This window comes from Mesoplodon bidens (genome assembly GCF_964165515.1).
Source record: "Mesoplodon bidens genome assembly, chromosome: X".
Taxonomy (NCBI): domain Eukaryota; kingdom Metazoa; phylum Chordata; class Mammalia; order Artiodactyla; family Ziphiidae; genus Mesoplodon; species Mesoplodon bidens.
This window is the reverse complement of record NC_138163.1, coordinates 81,128,112-81,145,035: the sequence shown is the minus strand read 5'-3', so window position 1 is coordinate 81,145,035 and position 16,924 is coordinate 81,128,112. Positions and strand designations below refer to the sequence as shown.

Sequence of the window (16,924 nt, the reverse complement as noted above, 5' to 3'; positions counted from 1 at the left end):
GAAGGGAATTGAAAGGCTGATCTCATTAGCACTTTCTCCCTCCGTCAGCCCCAGGCCAGCAGGCAGAGGTGATCTAGGGACAACAGTGGGGCACTGAGTAAGCCCAGGGCCCCTGCAAGGAAGGTCTGGGGAACACCTAGGAGATAGGATTCAGGAAGCTGGTGAGTCTAAATACTGAGGCTTTTCGGGGAAGCTTTTAAGGGATCCCCCGACCCAATTCAGCTACCAACCCTCCCTTCCATCCCAGCCCCAGTCTCTCAGAGGACGCTGGAAACAGGCCAAGGGTGGAGAACCAGGCCCAGCACACCCGAAGTGCTACCTTACTGTTTGTCCCTAGTAAAAGGAGCCCGATCAGGCATCATAATGACCCAGTGACCGAGGGGCACCCAATGACGACCCCTGAGGGGTGGACAGAGGCAGCATGGGTGAAGACGTGTGCTCTGGGTGCGGTGGGGGCGGGGAAGAGTGGGGAGAGAGGAGGAGCCTGGCCTACTCACTTGGCCCTTTGGGGCTGGGTCTCTATTTGGGTCCTTATCTTCTCCCGCCACAGCCTCAGACTCCCTTGTCCACGTGACCACGGATTTCTTCCCAGCGCTGGTGTGCTTGGCCTGTTTGGTTCCGGAAGGGCCCAAGGTATACCTCTTGGATCTCCCAAGCAGCGGAATACCAGAGACTGGGGGGAAGGTGGCCGGTTCCAGCGGAGGTGCCCAGATTCGCTGCCCCCAGGAAGGGAAGTTTTTCCCCAGGGCAAGTGTGAAGGCTCCCCCGAGGGATTTCTTCTCCTGGGTCCCCTTCTTCCTAGGAGTGACCTGCAGCAGGCCACCTGCCGTAGCAGCAGCAGCAGCAGCTCCCGGGGAGCTGGGCTTGCTGCTCCCGTCCCCCCAGAGCACGCTCTGCATTTTCTTAGGGGAAGAGATGCCCTGCTCTCCCACGCCCTGCCTTTCCACAACCGAAGAGAGTCCTCGCAGAGCCGAGGACAGGGAGGAGCCTGTCACGTGAAGGAAATTCTCCCTGACTTGGAAATTCGAGTGACTGGGAGTGTCCCCGGGATCCTCGGGTCTGCTGGGCTCGGCCTGGCCTCCTCCTCCGGGGTAAGTACTCACCGTCATCAGCTCTGTGTCACTGAACTCATCTGAGGACTCGGAGTCGGATAGCAGCAGGCCCAGGGCTTCCGCGGAGAAGCGCTGGCAATCCGCAGCCACGTTCAACCTACGCTTAGTGGCTCTCTTAGGCTCCCCCCAGGCCCGACCCGCTTCGGACCCATCGAGGTGGAAAGGGTCGGCCAGAGCCGGCGGCGCTTCCCCACAGCTCTGGGCGGTCGCTCCTGGACCGCCGGGACCCGCCTCGAGGCCGGCGGACACTTCCAAAGAGGCGCAGGGCTCCGCCAACGGGTATCTGCAGAAGCCCAGCGTGTCCCAGTCGTACAGCTGCTGCGTGGTGCCCGCCGCAGACTCCTCGGCCAGGTCAAGGAGGTCCCTCATGTCATCAGCCGGGGAGCCAGGTCGGCCTTCACGGCCACACAGCACCGGACCTCCCGCTTCTAGCATCTCCCACTCTGACTGGAAGCTCTTGGGATCCGGGCAGCTGCTCCCGCCCCCGCCGCTCGGCGGCTTCCTGGGCTCGGGGCCGCGGTCGGGTCCCCGCGGAACTGCGCGGCCGGCTGGGCGGACGCCGGCCCGCTCCCCGCCCCCTGGGCCGAAACCCGTTCCCCACACAGACACCTCATCTGGGGAGCTCATGTCGCGACCCAGGCGGCCGCGGAACCGGGGCGACTGTTGATGGCCCGAGTCGCGGTCGCGGTCACGGCGGACGAGGCGGGCGGCGCTCAGACGGCAGCGTCAACCACCTCAGGCGCTGCACGAGCTCGTCTCAAACGAAACGACGCGCCACTTTCAGCGCGCCTCTCACGCCTGCGACGCGGCCTCCTCATTGGTCCGGCCCCCGCCAACCAGCGGGCGCCTTGTTCGCCTGTCCCCTCGAGGCCTAACCAATGGGGTCGAGGGCCTCTGCTTTGCCCTCAAGCCCGTGGGCGGTCCGAGCAGTTGGCTGCTGAAGGGGATGGTGGGAGTGCTTCCCTCTGTCAAGACTCTCGGCCCGCCTCCTCCTGTCCCGCCTCCCCTTTCCGGTTAGAGTCACAGCTCTGAGCCTCCGTTTCCCATCTATACAGGGGGTCGGGGAGTGAGGGCGCCGGGCTCCAGGGGTGGTGAGGATGAAATGTCAAGATGGAGGCACTGGATGCCTAGCACGCGCCAAAAGCATTTGCCAGCCTCCCTTCCACCGCAAGCCTTACGACCCAACAGGAGAATGGGCACAGGAGTCCCGCAGTCAGTGATCAGGGGTCGGCCAGAGAGCAAAGGGATCGTATTTTCGTTCTGTAAGGTCTCTGTCTCAACTGCTCCATCAAATGTGGCTCAGCAAACGTCATTGGCAGGCAGGTTTGGCGGACAGACTGGGGTTGGCGGACAGATTGGGGTTGGCCTCGCTCCATCAGCCCTTCCCCCTCTCTGAGGCAAATTCAAAGAAGAAGAAATCGCAGTGGCCAGTTACACCCCAAAAGATGCTCGCCACCGCTGATCCTGGAGATGTGAACTAAAACCACGAATCGGGTTTCACACACTAGGTTGACAACCTTCAAAGAGCTTAACCATTCCGAGGGTGGGAGAGGTGAGGAGCAAACCCCTGTGGCGGTGGTGCAAGAGACCCATTTGGGAGGTAATTTGGCAGAATCCATTGAAAGCAACTTAGTGCCAGCACGGACTCTGTGCCTGGCACTCTTCTAAGCGCTGGGCATAAATAGTAATGCATCAGCGTGACACTCCTAGAACTATAGTACCAACTATTACTGGCCTCTTACCGGTGAGCAAACAGGCACTGAGAGGTTCAGCCACTGGCCCAAGGTCATTCGGCTCGTGGGGATCAGCGGCAGGATTGAAACCAATCAATCTGACTCCAGAGTCCTTGCTTTGAGCCGAAGACCTTAAAAAGGAAGAAAAAAAAATAGGTATTTCCTCTATGTTCCGGCAAGTCCGCTGCCTGGTACTTCTTCCGGAGACACGCTGGTACCTGTAGTGTACAGGAGCCCATGCACAAGGGTGTTGGTGATGGGAAAAACTGGGAGCACTCCAAATTCCCATCAGTAAGGAAATGGATGAATGCAACGTGGCTTAGCATCCAGTAGCATAAAGCGTGGCAGTCCAACGGAATGCATCAGGCCATTCTCACAGCTTTCGAAAGCACCTGCCTGACTTCAAACTGCAAGTTGCAGAACGATGGCTTTGGATTCACATTTGTAAGTTAAATCACTTGCGTGCGTGGGCACACACACACACCAGTCAATCCTACGTAATATATGAGAATTCATTTAAGTATATGTACAAGTATGTTTTAAAGTTTTGAAGGACGCACAACCAAGGCCTACCAGTTGTGATGGCGGTCGGTGTGGATAGCCAGGTGTCTCTCAATTTTTCTTGGAACTGTCAGTTCTCAGCTTCCCTGAGCTGAGCAGTACTGATGTCTGGGGAGTGGTGCCTCCCTTGGTTTCTCTATGGCCCATGGGTGTTAGAATTTCCCTTGTCTGCCACCCAACTCCTGCTCTGACACCCCTCCATTCCTCCCATACCTTCCTTCTGCTCCTTCCCGTTCATACTCCTCTGTCTTCAGTCACCTCTCTCTCCTGCATCCTGCTCTGGCTGACCTCCTGGAGAGTCCTGGCGTGTCTGAACCGCTGTTGCCTGTGGAACTCAAAGGCCCAGTTTTCTGGGCCTGAGTTTCTGCACCTGAGAAGCTGGCCATGCTGGAGAAGTTACAGAGCAGGGGAGACTGGGTGCACTGTAAATCTGCAATCCTCCTCCTCGAGCCTGCCCCCGATGGTGCCTGCCTGTTTGTGGATACCGCCCTCTTCCACTTCTCCCAGTGACTTTTTAAGGCATGGTGTGCTATTTCAAATATGTTAAAATGGATAAGGAAGGATATAGCAAAATCTCCTGCATCCACCAGCATCCTATGAAACATTACCAGTGGATCCAGTGGAAGCCTCCATCTTCCCTCTCACCATTTCCATTCCCTTCCTCCCTCCCCCATAGAGGGACTCCCGGAACTTCTCACCTTCTCCACTCTCTTCGTCCCTGTGGCTCTCCTACCTCCTCTTCCCATACATCCCATACGTCTCCAATGATGTCACTAATCTCTGCTTTACCCCGTTATGCTCACCAGGATCCAATACTGGCTTTGATGTACTCTCTTGGCCCAGGGTGGGAGCCAGTGGCAGAGGTTCCTTTTGGCCTTCCCCACCATGATAGCTCTTACTCCACAGACCAATGACCCAACGTGTAGGTCATTGCTCCAACTGCCAAGTGTATCACTTAGAATTATCAGCTTGGGGACTGGAGAAATGACCACTATGTTTGTCCAGGGACCCAGTCAGCTCACCGTGAACTGATCTCTATCCCCAACTCCTTTTACTGCCAGAACCTCATAAGCCCCACTCTAATGGGGCCCCATCATGACACTTTGGGCTTCCGGGATCAGTGTCAGCTCAGAAACTGTGTCCAGTAGTCCTAGATATGTCTGTGTCCGGTGCCAGTGTGCAGTCGCCCAAGCATCTAAGAAAAGTGCTGTGAACATTTGCATACAGATTTTTTGTGAATATAAGTTTTCATTTCTCTTGGGTAAATATCTAGGAGTTAACTTGCTGGATTGAATCGTTAGTGTATTTTTAACTGTTTCCAGAGAGTCTATACCATTTTTTGCATTCTCACCAGCAATGCAGGAGAGTTCTAGCTGTTCCTCAGTCTGTCTAGCACTTGGTATTGTCTGTATTTTGTTTTTATTTCAGCCATGTTTATAGCTATGTTGTCGTATTTCATTCTGGCTTTAGTTATGTCCCTAATGACTAATGAGGTGAAACATCTTCTCAGTAGCTTACTGACCATCCAGTAAGCACGATGTCAGTTCGATTTTTTTTTTTTTGCTCATTGTTTATTGTGTTGTTTGATTTCTCATTACTGAATATCGAATGTTCTTTATCTCTTTCGGATACAAGTTTTTTATCATGTGTGCTTTGCAAATATTGTTTCCCAGTCTGTGGCTTATGCTTTCAAAAACAAAGAAACAGAGAAAACCCAAATAACACAATTTAAAAATGGACAAAGGAATTGATTAGATATTTCTCCAAAGAAGACACATAAATGGCCTACAGGTATATGAAAAATGCTCAACATCACTAGTCAACAGGGAAATGCAATTCAAAAGCACAATGAGTTATCACCTCACAACTGCTAACATGGCCAGTATTAAAAAAAAAACAACTCAAAATAGCAAGTGTTGGCAAGGTAGTGAAGAAAATGAATTCCTTGTGCATTGCTGGTGGGAGTGTAAAATTGTGCACCCGCCATGGAAAACAGTATGGAAGTTCCTAAAAAAATAAAAATAGAACTCCCATATGATCCAGCATTCTCACTTCCGTATATTTACATTTACATTACAAAATAATTGAAATCAGGATCTTGCATAGATTATTGCACTCCCATGTTCACTGTACCACTATTCACAATAGCCAAGGGGTGAGGACAACCTAAATATCTATCAACAGGTGAATAGATAAAAGGTGGTATATATAATGTATACATATAACCGAATATTATTCAGCCTTTAAAAAGAAGGAAATCTTTTTATATGCTGTAGTATGGATGAACTTTGAGGATATTATACTAAGTGAAGCAAGCCACTCACAAAGGACAAATACAGCATGTTTCCACTTATATGGGGTACCTAAAGTAGTCAAACTCTTAGAAGCAGAAAGTAGAATCCTGGTTGCCAAAGGTTTGGGTGAGGGGGAAACGGGGAGTTGTTGTTCCATGAGTATAGATTTGCAGTCATGCAAGATGAAGAATTCCGGAGATCTGATTGCAACAATGTTCATATAGTTAACCACACTGTACACTAAAAAATTGTTAATAAGGTAGGTTTCCTAGTCTGTGTTTTTGCAATAAAAATGAATTAAGAAATAAAATGCCTTATTCAATGGCTTTTCGTATATTCACAGTTGTGCATCTATCACAATCAATTTTAGGATATTTTTGTTAGCCCAAGAAGACGCCTTGTATCCCTTACCCAACACCCCGAACCCCCCAACCCACCCCCAGCCCTATAGGCAAGTAATAAACTACTTTCTGTCTCTATGATTTGCCTATTTAGGAAATTTTGTATAAATGGAATCACACAATATATAGTACATGTTGTCTGGCTTCTTTCACTTAATGTAATGTTTTCGAGGTTCACCCATGTTGTAGCATGCATCAGTACTTCAGTTATTTGTATTGCCAAATAATATTCCATGGTATGGGTATACCACATTCTATTTATACATTCATCAGTTTATGGGCATTTGGGTTGTGTTTAGTTTGGGAATGTTATGGATAATATTCCCAAACTCAATGCTGTTAAGCATATTCATATACATTTTGAGTTCATGAGTTTTTGTGTGAACATATGTTTTCAGTTCTCTTCGGTAGATCCCTAGGAATGGACATTCTGGATCATATGGTAACTCTATGTTTAACTTTTTAAGAAAACACCAGAATATTTTCCAAAAAGATTCAACTATTTTACATTATCACCAGAAGTGTATGAGGATTCAAATTTCTCCAAATCCAAATATTTGTTATTATCTGTATTTTGGATTATAGCCATCCTATTGTTTTGGCAACATGGTATCTCATTATGGTTTTGATTTATATTTCCCTACTGACTAGTGGCTGTGAACATCCTTTCATATGCTTATTAACCATTTCTATACCTTCTTTGGTTAAATGTCTATACAAATCTTTTACCCAATTTTTTAATGGGGTCATTTTCTTATTTATTTATTATTCTTATTCTTTATTCTGCATACAAGTTCTTTGTTAGATCTGTGACTTTCAAATATTTTCTCCCAGTCTGTACCTTGTCTTTTCATTTTCTGAATAGTGCCTTCTGAAGCATAAATGTTTTAAATTTTGACGAAGTCCAATTTATCAAGTTTTTCTTTTGTGGATCATGCTTTTGGTGTTGTATCTAAGAAATCATCGCCTAGCTCATGCGTACAAATATTTTTCTCCTAGGGTTTCTTTTAACAGATTTATAGTTGTAGGTTTTACTTTTAAGTCTCTGGTCCATTTTGCATTAAGTTTTGTGTGTGCTGTGAAGTAAGGCTCGAAGTTTGTAGTTTTGCATGATATCCAGTTGTGCCAGCACCATATGTTGAAAAGACTATCCTTTCCCCATTGAATTGAAAATCATTGACCATAAATATAAGGAGAGTTCGTTATTTCTAACCTCTCGATTCTGTTCCAGTGATCTATCTCTATGTCGGTATCACACTAACTTGATTACCTTTATTTTTATCGTAAGTTTTGAAATCAGAAGGTGGAATCTTCCAAGTTTGTTCTTTTTTGAAGTAGTTTTGGATATTCTGTTTTGTTTTGTTTTTCATTTCCATATGAATTTTCTGGATCAGCCTGTGAGTTTCTACAAAGAAAGCCTGCTGAAATTTCGATAGAGATTGAATTGAATCTATATGTCAGTTTGGGGAGAATTACCATATAAATATTGAGTCTTACAACCATGAACATGCAATGCCTTTCCATTTATTTAGATCATCTTTAATTTCTCTCAACAAACATCAATTTGTGTTTCTCAGTGCATAAGTATTACATTTGGTTTGTTAAATATATGCCTAAGCATTTAATTCTTTTTGATGCTATTGTAGCTAGAATTAAGTGTTCCTTGATTTCATTTTTGGATTATTTGCTACATGTATATAGCAATAAAATTTGTTTTATGTATTACTCTTGTATTCTGTGATCTGTTGAACTTCTTTATTAGTTCTACCGTTAGATCCGTTTTTGTGGATTCCTTAGGATTGTCTGCATATGAAATCATGTCATCTGAGAATAAAAAAAGACTCCCTTTTTATTTCCTATCTGGATGACTTTTAGTTCTTCTTCTTCCCTGTTTGAACTGGCTCAAACTTCCAGTGCAATAATGAATAAAAGTAGTGAGCATGTCTTTGTTGCTGACTTTAGGGAAAAGGTATGCAGTCTTTCACTACTGAATATGATGTTAGCTGTAGGTTTTTCATAGATATCCTTTATGATGCTGAAGAAATTTCTTTCTATTCCTAGTTTTTTTAAATTGTTTTTATCATGAAAGGTGGTGGAATTTTGTCACATGCTCTTTCTGTGTCAGTTAATATGATAATGTTTCAGTGCTTTCTTCTTTTAAAATAGTGTGTTACATAAATTGATTTTTAGATGTTAAACCAACCTTGTATTTCTAGAATAAATCCCACTTGGTTATGGTATATAATCCTTTTTATATGTTTCTGAATTCCGTTTGTTAATATTTTCTTGAGGGTTATTTCATCTATATTCATGAGAAAGATTGGTATGCAATTTTCTTTATTTTGGATGTCTTTGTGTGTTTTGGGCATCAGGGTAATTGTGCTGGTCTCAGCCAATCGACAGTGATACTGTCAGCTAGAAATACCTGGAGGCACTTACCTGTACTCCAAGGCGAGCCCCCACAGATATTTCCCCTTTCAGAACCAATGTTGTGGTTGAACTAGCCCTTGTGGTTCTTATTATAATTGCAAGAGGCACCTCAGCAATAACCTTTAGGAGACTTTGTAAGGACGAAGTTTATTACTCATAAGTCATGGAGGGTACATGGCATGCCTTGGACCACACAGAAAGGTTGTGGGTGGAGAAAGAGAGCTGGGACCTGGGGTTATGTATGTATCGGGGTCAAGAGTGAGGGGCCTAGGGTTTCTCAGATTCACTCTTTATCGATGAACTTAACACAGAATGGGAATTAAAGCACAAGAAGGGAAAAACAAGCAGCCAAAGGGTCAGTTATCTAAGTCAATCAGAGATCTCTAAAACAAAGGAAACTTCAGGGGTGTGGTGGCCTGGCTCTTTACCTAGTCGTGTAGCTGGCAATTTGTTCTTTTTGATATAGCTGTCTTTGAAGTGGTGCCTCAGCAATCAAAAGCTTAATGTCAGGCACTTGCATTACAATTAAGAAAAAAAAAACTGTCAGAGGCTCACACTACAGTAATATTGGCCTACTAGAGCTATTTTGAAAGTATTCATTCCTCTTCTATTTTCTGGAAGAATTTCTGGAGTGTTGCTATTATTTCCATCTGAAATGTTTGATAGCATTCAGCAGTGATGCCATCTGGACAGGAGCATCATTGTGGGAATATTTTTAATTATTAATTTAATTGATTGTCTATTATTGAGTCTGTTTTGAAGTTTGTGTCTCTCTACAAATGTTTTCATTGCATATATGTGTCTAATTTGTTGGTATAAAATTTTTCATACTATTTTCTTATGTTTTTTTAAATTCAATAGGCTCAATGGTGATGTCTCCCTTTTCAGCCCTGAGTTTAGTGATTCCTTAGGAATCTTTTTTTTTTTCTTGGTCTGTCTGCCTAAGGTTTGTGATTTGTTATCTTTTTAAAAAACCATCTTTTGGTTTCATTGTGTTGTCCAAAAAAATTAATCAAGAGTCAATCGAAGAAAAATGGAAATTTTTATTTGAGCCAACCTGAGGACTATAACCTGGGAGACAATCTTCAGAAAACTCTGAGGACTGTTCCACCCATTGGAGGTAAAACCGTGATATAAGTTTTTGAGACAAAGTAGCATATTAATAGTTTACATAGTCCAACAAGGCGAGTAGTGGGTATTAATGAGGCATTACAGGATTGAGAAAGGAAAGTTACCTCTTAAGGAGTTACCTCGCTGATTCCAGGAGGAAATTTCTTTTTCTTCTCTTTTTCTTTATTTTCTTTCTTTCTTTCTTTCTTTCTTTCTTTCTTTCTTTCTTTCTTTTTTTTCTTTTTTTTGGTGTGTGGGCATTCCTGTATCTTTTAAGGGGATCTAGTTAATGTATAATGTGATGCACAAATCACACTAAAGGGGAGGGTGTAGTGGCTCAAATGGGCAGAGAGAGAATTTTATGTTTAAAATGTTTCTTGTCCTGCCTGAAAATAATTTTATTTCAGTAATTCCACTTTTGATCATTAATCTTTCAATAGAAAGCATTAGGTGATCAAGTATTTGGTCCCTAAATGCTAGGGTGGTTCTTTACGTGCCTTGGGTCCATCATGTCCCTCGATGCTGGGTCCTAATAGCCCGGTTCTTTCTTTCCTTTTAGGGGGTGGTACTAGTAAGATGTCTGGCAAGGACTAACGGCCAATTCCAAGTTGTCCAATAGGACTTGCACCAATTTTACCTTGCATGTGCATTGTGCATGTCCATTATTTTATAGAGAACTATAGATGTGATCAATAGTTTCCAGTTGTTTAGATATCATTATCTTAGTAGGAGCAGGTGATACACAGTGCAAAAAACAAGAAACTAAAACTTTATAAGTTACACAAACTGTAATCAAAGTTGGAAATAGGAGCAACAATATCATTAGTAAAGATTTAAGCCAATATCCTCTTGAACCATACCATTTTCCTAGCATTTCCCTTAAACTGGGAAGATGATCATTCAGAGTGGAAATCCAATTTTTCATACGCATCATAAGCGGGGGTTGCATTAGAAGACTCATCAGGTATAAAAACAAAACGTTCACTATGTATTACAGCATAAGCTCCCCCTTGGGAAGCTGTTAGAATATTGAGGGCCATGCAATTCTGTAGGACTGCTTTTCTCATCATGGAAATTTCTGAACTGAGCAAACACACGGCTTGGTTACTATCATTTAAGGCTTGCTGGGTGAATTTTGTTAAAGCCTCTATATGAGTAATGATATCTTCTATTCCAAGTGTGGGAATAAATATTGCAGCCAAATAATCATACCATTGGAAAACTGATTGAACCCAACATGCCCACATTGAAAGCAGGATGACAGCGGCTGTTTTCAAGGCTACCTGTAGGTGACATTGAGCCTAAAGGAAACCAATTGTACACCTTCCTAACCAATCTGGGGAGATCCAAGGTCATAAATTTGTTGTATAAACCTATTGGGTCCTGTTAGAAGCTATCCCACAACTTTAACCTCTAGTGAAAACTGTCTTTCAGACATTGAAACATACACCCAAAGGTTATCAAATATTAGGTAGGATTCATTTGGGATTTAAAAACATTTACTAATGTGTATCTGAGGCCATCGTTCTGCAACTTGCAGTTTGAAGTCAGGAGGATGCTTTCTTCTTTTAGTGTCTCTCTTGTGGTTTGATGATTTTCCTCAGTGTTATGTTTGTGTTCCTTTCTCTCTAGTTTTGGTAGATCTATAGTAGGTCTTTGATTTATGGTTACCATGGAGTTCATTTATGTTGACCTATAACTATTTGATTGCAACCGATAGTCATATATGTTCAAACACATTCTGAAAGCTCTACATTTTTTACTCACCTCCCAGCATTTTGTGTTTTTGATGTCATATTTCACATCTCCATGTCTATCATTTAACTGTTTATTGTAGTTACAGTTGATTTTACAATTTTTGTCTTTTAACCTTTGTACTAGCTTATTTAACTGGTAAATACCCAGCCTTTATGATATAATTGCTTCACCAGTATATTTTCCCCGTCCTTTAATTTCTTATTTCCTGTTGTAGCCAGTGTTTTTTTTTTTTTTTTTTTTACTTCAAGAAGACCTTTTAACCCTTCTTGTAAGGTTGGTTTAGTATTGATGAACTCTTTTAATTTTTGCTTGTCTGAGAAGCCTTTATCTCTCCTTCAATTCTGAATGATAACCTTGTTGGGTAAAGTATCCTAGGTTGTAGGGTTTTCCCTCTCAGCACTTTAAATCTTATCATGCCACTCCCTTCTGACATGCAAAGTTTATGCAGAAAAATTAGCTGATAGGCTTATGGGACTTCCCTTGTATGTGACTCTTGTTTTGCTCTTGCTACCTTTAGAATTCTCTCTTTAACTTTTGCCCTTTTAATTATATGTCTTGATGTGGATGTGTATGGGTTCATTTTGTTTGGGACTCTCTGTGCTTCCTCTGTGTTTCTTTCTTCAGATTAGGGAAGTTTTCAGCCATAATTTCATCAAATACATTTTCAACCCCTTTCTCTCTCTCTTCTCCTCTGGGACCCCTATAATGCAAATGTGAGTATGCTTGATGTTGTCCCACAGCTCCCTTAAATTATTCTCATTAAAAAAATTGTTTTTTGCACTTATGATTGAGTGATTTCCATTATTCTACTTTCCAGACTGCTTATGTGTTCTTCTCTGTCACCTAATCTGCTGTTAATTCCCTCTAGTGTATTTGTAATTTCAGTTATTATATTCGGCTCTGACTTGTCCTTTTTATATTTTCTAGTTCTTTGTTAAAAATTCTCACTGTTCATCTATTCTTTGCCCCAGTTCAGTTAGCATTCATATTACTACTGCTATGAACTCTTCATCAGTTAAATTATTTATCAGTTTCCTTAGGGTTTTTTTCAGCATTTTTTCTTGTCTTTAATTTGAAACATGTTCCCCTGTCTACTCATCTTTTTAAAACTTTCTCTGTCTCTATGAAATTAGGTGAGACAGTTATCTATCCCAGTCTTGAGGGTGTGTTCTTGTGTGGGACCATCCCTGTTCAGTCTGCACGTGCCCAGTGGCTCTGGAGGGAGAGCTAGATATGAAGTGAGCATGGGCTGCATCTTCCCCTAGGGCGTGGTGGCAGTCACTGCCTGGGTGGGAAACAGGTCTGGAGTTGAAGGGGCTAGAGCCAGAATAAGGTGTGAGCTGGGGCTGCTTCTCTGCTCAATGGCCCTCACTGCCCTTTCAGGTGTGGGTTTGGGACCTGAGGGGCCAGAGTTAAGAGCCCTGAGGAAGTTGGGTTTCTCCCAGGTGTGATGGCAGTCTCCACATTGGTCTGGGATATAGCCGGGTCCTGAGGGCTTGGGGCAGTATTTCTCTTCTGGTTTCACTTTTCCCCCAGTGTGCACACTGTGGTTAGAGGCTAGAGGGAATGGGCTCTGAGCCAGAGGGCTTCAGGCCGGAAGGGATGGTGCCATACCACTGAGCTGGTCCCATACCCTCCATAGTGTGCACAGGGAAGCGAGTTCCTGTGATGGTGGTCTCCAGCCTGTACTTAGCTTCACACTCTCCAGAGTGTCTGCAGGGACACAAGACCTGGAATGACTGTCTCTACAGGTTAGAGGCAGGTCGAAAGTCTACGCTGGCTCTGTTTCCTCAAAGTGCACACACACTCATTGGTAATGGCCTCAGCTCAGTGGGGAGCAGTGCCGAAGCAAGAGGGGCTAGAACATAAGCCTGGTACAGGCTGGACTGGGGGGGGCACTGGGTACATCCTAGGAATCCAGCCAGAAGCCTGGGCACCAATCAAGCCCACCATCTCCAGGGAGGGGTTTGAGTGGATTAAATCCCACGAATGTCCTTTTCTGACCCTGAGGTCTGTGACTGCCCCATCCCACATGTGGTCTGTCCACCTGAGCTCATGCCATGGACTCTGGGAGCGAGTCACTGTGAGAATATGGGGGAAGGGTGGACTCAAGTGCTCCCCATTGTCCAGGCGCAGTCACTCCTTACTTCCCATCCTCACTGCGCCCACCCTGCCCCTGTCCCAGGTAGCTCATGTTGGGTGGTCACATATATGGGTCCCCTGATTCTAAGATGAGCTACTCTGAGGAGCCACTCTTCCCAATCTCATTCCATCCACACCCACAGTAGCTGTCAGACATCATAGGATCACAGAGTAGGATCGAGAGCCTCCTCCAGCGAATCCAACATTTCGAGCATCCCGACACCCTGTCGTGGGGTTTGGTGACTTCTGCATCCTCCCCCGCCTATGCTTTGGGAATTTAACGACAACCCTTGAACACAACAGATCCGACCCTTGCTTTTGCTCATTCAATGACTTACAGAACCTGGACTAGCCTCTACTCTCTTTACTCCCTGAATCACATCTTTCTCCCTCAAGGGAGATTATCCCTGATTACTTTTATTCACACACAGGGACACACAGTCACCAACCTTGAATGTCCTATTTACCATCATACCCCCTTTTGTGTAGTAAAATACCGGTCTTTTGGGAAGGGTGCCAGGCAGAATCGCCTCACTCAAACACAGATCTGTCCCTCTGAGTCTCAGGCTAGTACAGCCCTGGGTCCCGGCTGAGGGAAGGAAGTGCTCCCCAACCTCCAGTGAGGGGGAAATTGAACATGGAGCTCAGAGTCAATCTCGTGTGTCCTAAAGAGGCAGTCTGGGAGATTGAGCTGGGACACAGAAATATAATTTCCAGGAAAATGTGTCATGGGGCTGGTGGAAGAGTATTTGACAGGGACCATGCAAGAACACAGACCTACTAACCACACTTGCCATAGAACCTGACGGGCCAATATCCACTCAAGGGTATAGAGACGACCAGGCTGGAGGAGGGTGGTCAGCTGGTGAGGGCAGGGAGGATGTGAATGCTTCCAGAGTGGAGCTCTGGAAGGGGGTCATGAGTTCCTGCTGATGGGGAGGGTGAATGGCAGAGATGAATGGGAACCACCAGACCCCAAAGGAGGAGGGTGGTTTGGAGAGAATTAGAAGAGGGCCTTCGGGGGCAAGGGAGGACGTGCCAATGTGGCCAGGGAGAGCACACAGACGACCCAGACCTGGGGCAGTCCGCTGACTTGACTGCAGGGATGGTAGCAGAGGCTGGTCCAGAGTCCCCACCACAGGATGCGACAGATACTGTTCTGGAAAAGGCTCTGACGTGGAGCAGTGCCCCGCCCCGGCCCCCTAACCCTACCCCTACCCCTCGAGAGAGAAGGCAGAACACATAATATGAGAGGTACTTTTTTTGGAAACTGCTGTGAAACTGGGGAGGGGGCAAAACAAGGGTAGAGGAAGCCCTAGCTGAGGCAGAACAGGAGGGAACGAGCTTGGCCACAGCTCCCGGGCTCCAAAGGTACCAGCTGCCCCTCCTGAAGGAAGACGATGGGCTCAACCTGTAAAACAGCAGAGTCAGGGAAGAGCCTCAAGCCAGGGCCGGCCCCCAGCCCTGCTCAACAGCCAGGACTGTGGGAAGGGGTACGGTGTGTGTAACACTCACTTCAAAGTTTCAGGATCTTGAGAGCCATGTCCTTCATGGTGTCTGCAACAGGGACAGGCATTAGTAGGCACTCCAGAGAGAGGGATATGGAAGCCCGTCCCCTATCCCCGTGAGGAACCGCGTAGCCCTGAAAGCTGAAACCCTCTCCAGACCCGATGCAAAGAGCTCTGGACCAGATCACTCCCCACCACCGGAATTGAATGTGGAACTGGTTCCTCAAGGGAAACAAAGTGTGCCAGCAGCTCTGATGCTGTGGGCCGTGCCACAACCAGTCAGATCCCGTCACACACACAAACAAACAATCCAACAAGAACCTTAGAAGCCACACCAAGCAGCAGTTCAAGGGAAAATCAACGAGGCATCTCTCAAAGTCCTATCAGAAGGAGATTCCCTAGGACTGGTCTGGTTGGCAAAGTGTGCATGCAGTCCAGACAGTACTTTGCTACTTGTACACACGCCCAGTTGTACATGCACAGCTGGCTCCAGGGCCAGGCCTGCTAGGTTCTCCTCGCCACAGGGATGTTGGTCCCTGCGAGGCCGACTGCACCTGCAGCCCACCCCCACCCCAGGTGCCCACCCGGGTTCTGAACTAAGACACCGCTCTCCGTCCCTGGTTCCTCATACCAAGTTTCTTCTTAAGGTTGTCTACTTCTCTCTGTAGCACGAGACACTAGGCCAGCAGACACAGGAGGAAGAGAAATGATTAGTATAATCTGGCCTCCTCTCTCCTCCACCTTCTCCTCTCCACTGGGCCCTGCACCCCAAAGCCGGGTGGCTAGAATGGCAAGCGCTCCTCAGTGGAAAGCAGGTGGGCTCCCTCCATGGGGTACGTGATGGGGGCAGGGGAGGGGTGGCCCCACACATGTCAGCTGAACTTGGACCCAGATCCCAGCCTCGAGTTTGGGCCTGCATTTCCAGGAGCCAGAGGAAGCATTACCCAAAGACAGCCCGGCATTCCCAGTGGCTGCTGCGGCATTTCCGGTCTTGGGGGATGGTCCAGTGGCTCCCAGTCACCTGAGAGGGAAAGGACACACAATCCAGCTTCGCAGGCTCCCAGTGAGGTGGAAAGGGCCAAGTGGGGTCTACGGTGAGGTGAGGCGGCACCACCCTCTGCTGGCGACCAGCCGCCCCTGCTCTGCCCAGAAGCCCGAACCTTCTCTCTGGGGCTGCCTCCGCTGTTACCCGGGGGCAGCCATTTCCCCATTGCATTGTGGTCCCCAAGCTATGTGCCTCTGGATTCGCCCCTCCCAGAGCTGCAGCCACAGCCAGCACGTGGGAGAGCAATGTGGGCGAAAAGGACTTAACAGAAAAGGCTGTTCCCCTGTAAATCTACACCCGGAGGAGCTGTGTGTGGCACTGCCACCGATCAGCCCTGCCGCACAAACCCCCCACACAGGATGATGTGGCTCAAGGCCAGCCCTGCCAGCACCCCGTCTCCTGTGGGAGAAGCTGCCTGAGAGAACGGCTGTGCCCCCAACAGAGACAGAGCCAGAGGTTTCTGCCCTCCACCCCTCTCCCCTCCCCTCCTATCAAACCCACGACACTCACCTGAGGGGGCAGGCCCCCCGGGCATGACTTCTCCCTGGTTCAGGGCCAAGGGCTCTGAGTTTCTTGGATCTTGGGGGCCTCTGGTGTCGACCTCGCCACTGCTGGCTTTTCCACGATGCATGCGTGGATAAGATGTCCCTGGCCTGTGAGCTGGCAGCTGAAACAAAAATTTTTCACCGATTTGGACTAAGGAAGTCTGTCTGTGTGTGTGTTTGTGTGTGTGTGTGTGTGTGTGTGTGTGTGTGTGAGAGAGAGAGAGAGAGAGAGAGAGAGAGAGAGAGAGAGAGAGAGAGTGTTGTGTGATTTGGGCCGGGGTGAGG

At 46.5% G+C, this 16,924-nt stretch overlaps 1 protein-coding gene across 1 annotated transcript; it reads right to left on the bottom strand.

Annotated features, from left to right (window-relative positions):
• Positions 1-351: 351 nt before the first annotated feature.
• LOC308609374 (uncharacterized protein CXorf49 homolog) lies at positions 352-16,260 on the bottom strand (the record flags this gene model as incomplete). Its single annotated transcript, XM_081223055.1, has 4 exons — positions 352-399; positions 498-1,824; positions 15,994-16,070; positions 16,210-16,260. 4 exons carry the CDS (start codon positions 16,258-16,260, stop codon positions 352-354), a joined length of 1,503 nt encoding a protein of 500 aa, XP_081079181.1.
• Positions 16,261-16,924: the final 664 nt, after the last annotated feature.